General features: G+C 39.4%; 1 protein-coding gene across 1 annotated transcript in view; it reads left to right on the top strand.

Moving 5' to 3' along the window:
- The window catches only part of FBN2 (fibrillin 2), a 2,449,070-nt gene that overhangs the window by 1,381,285 nt on the left and 1,055,038 nt on the right, over positions 1 to 12,747 (top strand). The window contains exon 20 of the mRNA XM_044060803.1: positions 1,822 to 1,941. Within this exon, the coding sequence (XP_043916738.1) occupies positions 1,822 to 1,941 (120 nt within the window). The remainder of the gene's footprint in view (positions 1 to 1,821; positions 1,942 to 12,747) is intronic.

The following is a 12,747-nucleotide window of genomic DNA, read 5'->3' as shown; positions in this document are numbered from 1 at the left end:
GGCTTTTCAGCAAATTTTTTCCCTGGGAAAGAATTTGTTTGGCCGCTTTTGCTACTTTGCCTTTTCGGCACTGTAGTGCGATCTTGGAGTTGGTATATTTAAGTAGGGAGGGGTGTGTATATATAATTTCTTTTCCCCGGAACAGCTATTTTTTTTCCCTTGGAAAAATAATCGCTGTTCTGAGGTTTCAACGTTGTAAGCTTTCTGAGGTTTCGACATTGTAAGCTTTCACTTACATGGGATCAATTATGTGTCGTTCGCTCTTCTGAGCGTGCAATATCATAATATAAACCCGATTAACAACCTACATGTTGACTGATGCATATATAGATCCAAGTCTTGCCAGCAGAGAAATAAGGCAGAGAGAAGGGCAGGGCAGCTAGTCTCTAACACAAGTCTATTAACAATTAGAATCAAAGTTTGGTTTAAGGCCCCATAGCACTGGCAGTCTTTAGCATTCAGGTAAAAGAAATAAAAATGTATTTCAGTAGAAGTCAAATATTATTTGGAATGAAAAGGACAGGAGAGCTAAGGAACTTCTGGGATGCATAGGAAAGGCACTACAAAGTTAAAAGAGGAAGCAGTCCTTCCAAAATTGAGATAGTTGATAAGGTCATATCAGAAGTAGTGTATAGACTTCTGGAGACTCCCACCTCTGCAACAGCAGAGACAAAGTGGAGAGTATACAAAGAAAAGCATTAGAAAATGATGTAGTGTCTATACTTAAAGACATATGACTGAGGAACAGCGGAAGGCATGAAAAAACATTTAAGCATGTCAGAGGAATTTATGAAGTCTAGAATGGTAGCAGATTTGAAAAAAGGTGGTGTTCAAGCATGTGGTGCGCAATTTAACATGATGGAAACAACTCAAAAGTAACATGATGAGCTACTTTTTCACACAGAGGGTGGTATGTGCATGGAATAGTATTCCTGAAGAAGACTTGGAAAAAATATACTAGAATTCGGGACTTTATGTAACAGGTCTAAAATAAGTCTTGTGGGATATAAGATGCAGGATAGCAGCAGACAAATCATTACTACTCTTTCATGAGCTAGGGTAGCTAATAGAGTAGTTGTGGCATGCATTCCTTAGCTTCTGCCAGTCACTACAAGAGGTAATGTCCTCTTTGTCTCACTAACAATGTAATACTTCTTAAGTCAGAGTACTTACTTCACTTAAACGTATCTTACACATCTTAATTCACATAACTGTGTGAAATAAAAAAAAAAAAAAACAGATCAGAATGAAAGTTGTTCTGCACTGAACTATTGCAGCTTTCTATGACCTACTTGAAATTTCACACAAGTCATTTAATACTAAAAGCAAACATCTTACTTTTCAGTTTGGTAGGCTGAAGGTCCTGTAGCTACAGAAGCTGAAAATGCCATAATTTTATTTGCAAAGTTATATTATGGCTCCCTGCAATATAATTTTCTGTTCAGACAGACATTTTTTTTCCATTTCAATCTTATGCAGTTGTGAATGCCTGAAACAATGCACCCTTTATTTTTGTGCACTGTGTGCTCCTAAGCTGGAATGCATCGTGTAGCACGAAAACATGATTTTAATTCCTTGCAGGGCAATTACTCTGAGTACAGAAACATGTTGATCAAGTATGAATAGAAATTTAAATAACATGTGGAAGGCACAGTTAATTGACATCAGCAGAATGCCTTTTTTCTTTGTCCAGTTTGCCCCAATGTATCCTTGGCATCGTCATAAAAAGGCAAAGATTTTCTAGATATTCTGTCAAGCTGATAATGATGCCAAGACTAAAGGCTTGTCCTTAACAGATCTCTTTATGTGTTTTGATTGCAGATATTTCTGAATGTGAAAGCAACCCGTGTGTGAATGGAGTCTGTAGAAACACCATTGGCTCTTTCATCTGTGAATGTCCTCCTAACAGTAAACTGGATCCAACAGGCCTGATATGCATTGGTGAGCTTAAAGTTTTCGAGGAACACAGAAAGTAGAAAAGGCTTGTTAAAGTTGCACAACTGAGAAATGAGTATTTTGGTGCCATTCTTCATTGCCCATATCTTTGTCAATACATTTCATAAACTTTTCTTCAGGAAAACAGTACCATGCTCTGAGAAGTATTGCTTTATGCATCATTGTTGCCATGTTAAATTTACAGTTTGTATACATATAATATGTATAATCTCAGAAATAATGCATAGATTGTGATCCCACACACACATACACACACACACACACACACACACACACACACACACACACACACACACACACACACACACACACCAGACATAAATGTCCTTTAGTATGCAGTATATGTCATATATATAAATTGTAGCAGGTAGCTTTCATATTTATTCCCATACAGTAGTTCCTTTTATTGTGTAGCTGAAAGGATTTTAAACAGTTAAAGTCTTGCTGTGTGGTTGTTCTCTTTTCCTTATGTTCGTCGATATCCTAGGAGTATAATCCAACAGCTTTTTAAAGCTATATACCATATTGTTCTGTTAAGGATTTCACATAACATAGTTTGTGTGCATCCAAACTGGCTGCATAATGTGACATATAACCTGTACAATTCAACTGAAAAACAAACAAATCTGTTAGGGGAAAAATATAAAAAATAAAAAAAATGTACAATACGCTGGTTGCATAAGTGTGCAACCCTTAAACTAATACTTTCTTGTGTGTGCACACCCTTAAATTAATACTATGTTGACGTACCTTTTGATTTAATTAAAACATTCAGTCTTCCTGGGTACACACCTGCCATCAATTAAAGAGACTCTGATTAACCCCAAATAAAGTTCAGCTGTCCTACTAGTATGTTCCTGACATTTGCTCAGTTGCCTGCTACAGCAAAAGCCATGGTTCGCGGATAGCTTACAAAGCATCAGAGGGATCTCATTGCTGAAAGGTATCAGCCAGGAGAAGGGTAGAAAAAAATTTCCACAGCATTGGATATACCATGGAACACAGTGAAGACAGTCATCAGAAAGTGGAGAAAATATGTGACAACAGTGACGTTGCAAAAGAACTGGACGTCCCTCCAAAATTGATGAAAAGACAAGATGAAAACTGGTCAGGGAGGCTGCCAAGAGACCTACAGCAACACTGAAGGAGCTGCAGGAATTTCTGACAAGTACTGTACTACATGTGACAACAATCTCCCGTATTCTCCATATTTATTTTTATTTATTTTATTTTACATTTGTTGACCGGGCTAGTCTAGCTGGATATATGTCCATTTTCAGCAGAGGCCTGGGGAGAAAAGCTCCAAGGGTAAATTACAGATATTAAAAACATATAGGAAACAGAACATAGACATTGGTAAACACAATTTTTACAAAAAAGCAGTAAGTAGGGAACATTAATTTAAAAATTGCAAACAAAATATCATGTATGAAATTTTTTTTTTTTTTTTTTTTTTGTCAGTAAGCATACATATAAAGTTAATGTAAGGATAGAGAGGATAGAGAGCATATGTCTAGACTATGGGGTAGGGTTGCAAGACGGAAGCATTTTGGTACACAGAAAAACATCCAGGCCCAGCTAAAATTTGCAAAACAATACATCAAGTCTCCCAAAAGCATCTGGGAAGATGTGCTATGGTCTGATGAGACCAAGGTTGAACTTTTTTGCCACAATTCCAAAAGGTACGTTTGACATAAAACCAACACTTTGCATCACCAAAAGAACACTATCCCCACAGTGAACCATGGTGGTGGCAGTATCATGCTTTGGGGTGGCTTTTCTTCAGCTGGAATTGAGGCTTTAGTCATGGTGGAGGGAATTATGAACAGTTCCGAATACTAGTCAGTTTTGGCTCAAAACCTTCAGACGTCTGCTAGAAAGCTGAAGATGAAGATGAATTTCACCTTTCAACATGACAATGACCCCAAGCATACATACAAATAAACAAAAGAATGGCTTCACCAGAAGAAAATTAAAGTTTTGGAATGGCCCAGCCAGAGCCCTGACCTAAATGCAATAGAAAATCTGTGGGGTGACCTGAAGAGGGCTATGCACAAGAGATGCCCTCACAATCTGACAGATTTGGAGCGCTTTTGCAAGGAAGAGTGGGCAAATATTGTCAAGTCAAGATGTACCATGCTGATAGACTCCTACACAAGAAGACTGAATGCTGTAGTTAAATCAAATTTGCATCAACAAAGTATTAGTTTAAGGGTGCGCATACGTATGCAACCAGCTTATTGTACATTTTTTATTTTTTATATTTTTTCCCATAAACAATTTGTTTGTTTTTCAGTTAAATTGTATGGGTTATACGTCACATTAAAGGTGGGAAAAGTTTTGAAATTATTTATTGCGGTCTCATTTTTTTATATCACAAAAAACAAGCATTTTAACAGGGCTGTGTACACTTTTTATATCGATGGCAAATATATGCATGTTTGCACATGTGTACATATGCACACATGCATGCATGCTTGCTCATGCATACATACAAGCACATACATGCCTGTTTGCACATGTGTAAATACACAGATATGCATACATGCTTGCTTATGTATACATACACATATACATACATGCATGCTTTCACATGTGTACATCATACCTCTCATCCTCTCAGCTCAAGAAACCTGGACAAAGCCAAAAATAATAGGGGCCCAAAGGTCCACAAAGAGGGACAGATTTTAAATATTGCTGCCATAAACCTAGGAATTTGCTAGAAAGAAAGATTTTACATTATTATTTATTATATGTTGTTGAAGGATATGAAGTATGAAACTTGAATGTCTGTCATTATTTGTTATTATTTAGTGGTGTCAGTCCTCAGTGATTTGCCAGAAAAACACCAAACCAAAAATAAAAAGCCAAAATTTAGACATTCTGTAAAAATCTAGACATTTGAGCGGTATGATGTACATAAGCACACATATACATACATGCATGCATGCTTGCTCATGTGTACACGCACCCACATACATGCATGCTTGTACGTGTAAATACACACACATATTCATGCATGCTTGCTCATGTGTACATACACACATATATACATGCATGCTTGCTCACGTGTACATACACACACATACATGTATCCTTGCTCATGTGTACATACACACACATTTTACTACTGTCTAAATATACACATACATAGGTTCATGTTTGCTTATGTGCACATACACGTGCACACACACACACACACACACACACACACACACACACACACACACACACATACACAGAGTTGTAGCTGACTCATCTAGCACCTGGAGTCCAATCCAGATATAGCATCCCACCCTCTCAGCTCTTCAATTGAAGAGCAAAAGGACTTTGGCTTACACTATAGCTTTTCCCCTACAGCAACCAGATCCACATCCTCCATCAGCTCTTTAAGTGAAGCACAAAGAAACAAATACAAAAAGGGACAGCTGTCTCTCCTTAAACTATAGGGACCACTGTCTCTCCTTAAACTATAGGGAGAGCTGTCTCTCCTTAAACTATAGGGACCGCTGTCTCTCCTTAAACTATAGGGACCACTGTCTCTCCTTAAACTATAGGGAGAGCTGTCTCTCCTTAAACTATAGGGACCGCTGTCTCTCCTTAAACTATAGGGACAGCTGTCTCTCCTTAAACTATAGGGACCGCTGTCTCTCCTTAAACTATAGGGACAGCTGTCTCTCCTTAAACTATAGGGACCACTGTCTCTCCTTAAACTATAGGGACAGCTGTCTCTCCTTAAACTATAGGGTCCGCTGTCTCTCTTTAAACTATAGGAACAGCTGTCTCTCCTTAAACTATACGGACAGCTGTCTCTCCTTAAACTATAAGGGCCACTGTCTCTCCTTAAACTATAGGGACAGCTGTCTCTCCTTAAACTATAGGGACCGCTGTCTCTCCTTAAACTATAGGGACAGCTGTCTCTCATTAAACTATAGGGACAGCTGCCTCTCCTTAAACTATAGGGACAGCGGTCTCTCCTTAAACTATAGAGACAGCTGTCTCTCCTTAAATTATAGGGACAGCTGTCTCTCCTTAAACTATAGGGACAGCTGTCTCTCCTTAAACTATAGCAGGCAGGTATCGGTATTGGCTTGCTAAACTCATGTGTTTCTGTACCAGCATTTTGGTAGAGGAAAAAAGATAAATTGCATCTCAGGAATTATAAATCTTGCCCTCTAACATTTTACACCCAGGCTAATGCCACCTTTGCCACACCCTTGCTATGCTACTGTACATACATATATGGATTTATGTAAGTTTGATGAATGGCACTATTATTGGCACTCATAATGTTGACACCAAATGATCGACGTTATGCATGTCAACATACTACTACGCGTGTGCCGAGAATGAATCTCTGAGCATGCCAAAACTGAAAAACAAATAAATGAAATAAATCATAATTTTTTTGTGGGGGGGGGCAATCTCCCCTGCATCCCACATTTAGGGGTCTGTGCTCCTCAGACCCCCCTACTAGCTATATATACTAACTCCAAGACTGAACAGTTCTGATAGAAAAGGTCAAATTCTCCAACCCTGAGAATCATCTGATCTTTACGTTTCAGTCTCTTAGACCAAGATGTCTGGACAAAGCCATAACTGGTGGGAGGATAAATGGTATAAGTAAAAGGCAAAACTCTGCACATTCTGCAACTATATATATATATATACTTGCATATACACATGCATACAGACAGACAGACAGAGACACACACACTCACACACACACACACACACACACACACACACACACACACACACACACACACACACACACACACACACACACACACACACTCTTCCACAGAAAAGGTCTGCTCACCCAGACACCCTCACCTATGCTCCAGCAGACAAACACATACACATACACACAAATGCACACACACTCCTCCACATAAAGCCCGCTACATCTGTTTGTACTCACCCACACACCCTCACACAAGTTCCAATGCACACAAATACACACTCCTACACATACAGCATATAACACACATGTACATATACACTTCTCCACATAAATGCTCCCCTCATTTCCTCACAGTCATCCAGTCCCCTAATGCTACTTTGCCAACAAGACTGCTCTCTATGATTTATCCTCTGCAGTGGGAAAGCTATTCCCATAAACTGGTGTCCAGACTGGAAAGCCTATGTATGTTGTAGAAACCTTCTGAGATAAGGTTTCTGCATCCTGGAACACCTTTTTTGAGTTTTAGGGATAAAAACAAATAGAGGGTGGCTGCAGTGGTGCAGCAGTTAGCATTGCTGCCTCACAGCAAGAGGTTCTCGTGTTCAATCCTCGGCTGGGGTGCCTTCTGTGCGGAGTCTGCATGTCCTCCCTGTGGTCACGTGAGTTTTCTCCGGGTGCTCTGGTTTCCTCCCACATCCCAAAGACATGCTGTAGGTGGATTGGACACTCTAAATTGGCCCTAGGCATGAGTGTGTTCATGTATGTGCCTTCTGTGGAAGGATGGGTGCTGGGCTGGCAACTTGACATTGTAAAACTCCACTGCCAATCATGTGCGGACAGGCAATTCACTGTGGCAACCCCTAACCTGGAAAAGCCTAAAGAAGAAGAAGGGATAAAACAAATACACACATACTTGCATACATACATGTATAGGTACATGCAGACACACATATACAAATATTTAAGTATTTGCAAACATACATATGTACATGCACTCATGTATTATGTGTGTATTTATTTACTTAGTTAATTACTTTTTTGTTTGTTGGTTTGTTTGTTCATGTGTTTGCTGCTTGTTTGATAACCAGGTTGGCTAGGTATGATACAAGGCTCCTTTCAGCCACTACCCAGGTCATAAGGCAGTCACTAAAATAGAAACAGTAATGAAAGAGATAATACAAGTAATTTAGAATGACAATAACACTGATACTGTGTCACATATAAAGTACAGCTTGGTACAGTAAAGTAACAGTAATCAGGAGGTAAAGCAAATATAAAATGGAGAAATTATATCCATAAGTCTGAGCAGTAAATGTGTGCAAATTTAAGCAATGTTTACATATTTTACAAGACAAAGAGAGTGAGGAAAAAGTAATTATTGTGATTTTTGATATTTAAGAAAATGAAGTTGTAAGTTCAACTGGTGCAAGAGGAAAGCAGAAGGTAGATAGACTGGTTTGAACAAAGGTAAATGCATTTTTGTCCATTAGCCCACACTCCTGAAGCAGGTGCATTTATATTCTTAAGTAAAATGTAATTTTACTTTTTTTTTCTCAAAAAGAATGAGATTGTTTATGTTATGATTTTTTTACACACAGGTGAATTCTGTAATTAAATCAAAAGGTGTGTCAACATAGTATAAGGGTGTGCACACACAACAAGTATTAGTTTAAGGGTGTGCACAGTTATGCAACCAGCTTATTGTACTTTTTTATTTCTTATATTTTGCCCCAATAGATTTTTTCTTTTTCAATTGAATTGTACAGATTATAGATCATGTTAAAGGTGGGAAAAGTTTTGAAATGCTTTATTGTGGCCTCATTTTTTTATATCACAAAAAACTGGCATTTTAAGAGGGGTGTGTAAACTTTTTATATCCACTATAGGTATTGCTTCTGAAAACATAAACTTGCTACCTACAGCTGGGCAGTAATTACCTTTATTAAGGAGATATTTGCACCTTGCTGTAACTGGAAGCCCTTTTGCTCACTGTGTAGAGGTACACAGATGTTGTGCAGAATGAGTGACATGCATAAAATATAGAATTTTATTTTCAGTATTCTGTAATAGATGTATTGTAACTAGATAATGAGAGAATGATGATCTTATTCACCCAGATAGACTAAGAAACTGACAGCTAAGTCCCACAGGCCTTCATTAATAAGTACATGTGAAATACTGTACGTGTCCTGTTACTGTGGCTGTGGAGTTTTCATTGTGATTGTGAAAGGAAAGAATGCTGTCCAAACGTTATCCTAGATGATATGTTTTCTGTAATAAAAGAAAGTCGGGATCCAGATGGGGCTACTTGCTAGTGTTGTGGCTGTACCAAAGACTATAACAGTGGATTTGGAATCACTCATCATCTACTTTCGGCTGTTCCCATTAGGGGTCGCCACAGCGGATCACCTGTTTCCATTTCTTCCTGTCCTCTGCATCTTGCTCTGTCACACCAACCACCTGCATGTCCTCTCTCACCACATCCATAAACCTTATCTTAGGCCTTCCTCTGTTCCTGTTACCTGGTAGCTTCATCCTTAGCATCTTTTTCCTAATATACTCAGCATCCCTCCTCAGCACATGTCCAAACCAACGTAATCTTGCCTCTCTGGCTTTGTCTCCAAACCTTCCAACCTGGGCTGACCCTCTAATATACTTATTCCTAATCCTGTCCACCCTCGTCACACCCAGTGCAAATCTTAACATCTTTAACTCTGCCACATCCAGCTCAAACTCCTGCCTTTTTGTCAATGCCACTGTCTCCAACCCATATAACATAGCTGGTCTCACTACCCTCTTGTAGACCTTCCCTTTCACTCTTACAGGTACTTTTCTGTCACAAATCACTCCTGACACTCTTCTCCACCCAGTCCATCATGCCTGAACTCTCTTCTTCACCTCTCTTCCACACTCACCATTACTCTGAACTACTGATCCCAAGTATTTAAACTCATCCACCTTCTCCACCTCTACTCCTTGCATCCTCACCATTCCTCTGTCCTCTCTCTCATTCACTCACATATATTCTGTCTTAGTCCTGCTGACCTTCATTCCTCTTCTCTCTAGAGCATATCTCCACCTCTCCAGGGTCTCCTCCACCTTTTCCCTACTCTCACTACAGATCACAATGTCATCTGCAAACATCATAGTCCACGGGGACTCCTGTCTGATCTCATCTGTCAACCTGTCCATCACCATTGCAAATAAGAAAGGGCTCAGAGCTGATCCTTGATGTAACCCCACCTCCACCTTAAATGCATCCGTCACTCCCACCGCAGAGCTCACCGCTGTCACACTACCCTCGTGCATATTCTGTACCACTCTTGCATACTTCTCTGACCCTCCTGACTTCCTCATACAATACCACAACTCCTCTCTAGGCACCCTGTCATATGCTTTCTCTAAGTCTACAAAAACACAATGCAACTCCTTCTGACATTCTCTATACTTCTCCATTAACACTCTCAGAGAAAACATTGCATCTGTAGTGCTCTTTTACAGCATGAAACCATACTGCTGATCACTAATCATCACGTCCCTTCTTAACCTAGCTTCCACTACTCTTTCCCATAACTTCATACTCTGACTGATCAATTTAATCCCTCTGTAGTTACTACAGCTCTGCACATCACCCTTATTCTTAAAAATCGGTACCAAAACACTTTTTCTCCATTCCTCAGGCATCCTCTCACTTTCTACGATTTCATTAAACAATCTGGTTAAAAACTCCACTGCCATTTCACCTAAACACCTCCATGCTTCCACAGGTATGTCATCTGAGCCAACAGCCTTTCCATTCTTCACTCTCTTCATAGCTATCCTTACTTCCTCCTTGCTAATTCACTGCACTTCATAATTCACTATCCCTGCATCATCCAACCTTCTCTCCCTCTCATTCTCTTCATTCATTAACCCCTCAAAGTACTCTTTCCATCTCCTCAACACACTCTCCTTGCTTGTGAGTACGTTTTCCTCATTATCCTTTATCACCTTTACCTGCTGCACATCTTTCCTAGCTCGATCCCTCTGTCTAGCCAATCGGTACAGGTCCTTTTCTCCCTCCTTAGTGTCCAACCTTTCATACAACTCTTCATATGCCTTATCCTTAACCTTTGCCACCTCTCTCTTTGACATGCACCTCATCTCCTTATACTCCTGTCTACTTTCTTCATCTCTCTGACAATCCCACTTCTTCTTTGCCAACCTCTTTGTCTGTATACTCTCCTGTACTTCCTTTCTAACCATCTCCCTTACTAGCTCTGCTGTAGGAATCACTAAGAAGCTGTATTTATGTACTTTTATAAGCCAGTTTCAAATAGAAAAGCCATTCTGTGACATGCTAGTTAGATGAAAATGGACAGTTGTCAATATTATGTCATCATGGACTATGAAGTGTCAATATATCACCAACATGCATGGTATGGTAAGATGAGGCAGGTCCCGAGGGACAGTATTTATGTATAGTCAGGGCAGAAATGTACCTAAAACAAAGCCATGCAGAAATCCTTTAGGAATCAATCCTGTAGCAGGGAAGGGGATTTGGTTAAGGATAGAGAAAGTAAGTTCTGCCTGACAAGTAGTTCCTAAAGAATGTGATTACGTCACAAGAAAAAATGTAAACTGTGAGCTGTTGCAATAATCTAAAAGTTCATGATTAATAATTACAAAGACCCTTTTCAAATCAAGAATAGCAGCTCCTGTCAAAAGTGCATTCTCCATACTAGTCTAACTTTTTGAGATTAAAGAAAGAATTTTCATTTGTGTTATGTATTTAAGGCAAAAAAATCATGTTTCTGCTATTAGGATGTTATATTACTGGATATACTCAAGCATTTGTTCATAGACTATTTTTATGTGTAGTACATTACAAGAGGGGGCAATGCCTACTAAGCATTTGAAAGTTTTAAATGAGTAACCCTACCTACAGTGTACCTCAGCAAAGTAGTGTGTGTGTCATGTGCAGGACTGGTGTCGCATGATAAAATGTTAAATCCTGTATATTACACACACACACAAACACACACACACACACACACACACACACACACACACACACACACACACACACACACACACACACACACACACTTCAAGTAAATGGTACTTCCTGTAGGGTGACCACACACAACTGTGTCTGTATACAGACATATATTGCCTTTCTTTTTTTGTATAGTTGTCTTTTGCTTGAAATCCTCCAGTTTGTTCTGAAAAGGAGATAATGTCCCGCATGTGTAATTGTCTTTTCCTGTAATTATGTGTCCTCCTTCAGCTTATCTTTCATTCTGCTCCCATGAAAGACTAAATTAAGCCACACAAAGTGCAGATTTTTTTTCTTCGAAATCTCTCAGCTACATTCCATCCTCTAGTCTGCCTGTCTATTCTCAGAAGGATCTACATTGTGCTATACACACACACACACACACACACACACACACACACACACACACACACACACACACTAAAACACACACACACACACTAAAACACACACACATACTTCTTTTTCAGCTTTAGCAGTTCTCTGTTGGTTATTTGCAAATGTTTCACTGTGTTATCTGGCCACATGCAGCTTATGGTCCTTCGGATATCTACTTTTTTCATTATGTTTTTTCATTCATCTTTGACTTCTCTGTAGTGCACAACACTCAGACTCACCATGCTGCAGATTTCACTGCAGAGGTGTGAATGCACTAACATTCACCATGCCCCATATTTCACTGTAGAAGTGTAAACACACACAGACTCACTGTATTCTGAATTTCATTATAGAGGTATGAATATACTCACATTCACCATTTCACACATTTCACTACAGAAATGTGAATACACTCAGATTCACAATGTTCCACATTTCACTGCAGAAGTATAAACACACTCAGATTCACTGTGTTCCACATTTCATTCTAGAGGTGCTAATGTACTCACATCCACCATTGTTCCACATTTCACCGTAGAGATGGGAATGGATTTTATCTGCTTCTTTCCTTTCTTGAAATGCATGCTGTAATCAAACTGTTGGCAGGTAGCACTTATTCCCTCCACCCATCCAAGTATCTGTCAGTACCAGTTACCTACACGTGCCCATCTTGAACTTCCCACTCAGA

The sequence above is a fragment of the Protopterus annectens genome, chromosome 2.part0 (assembly GCF_019279795.1).
Source record: "Protopterus annectens isolate FY-2018-M chromosome 2.part0, PAN1.0, whole genome shotgun sequence".
Lineage (NCBI taxonomy): Eukaryota > Metazoa > Chordata > Ceratodontiformes > Protopteridae > Protopterus > Protopterus annectens.
The sequence above is the reverse complement of the archived record's forward strand: the minus strand, read 5'-3'. Positions and strand labels throughout refer to the sequence as shown.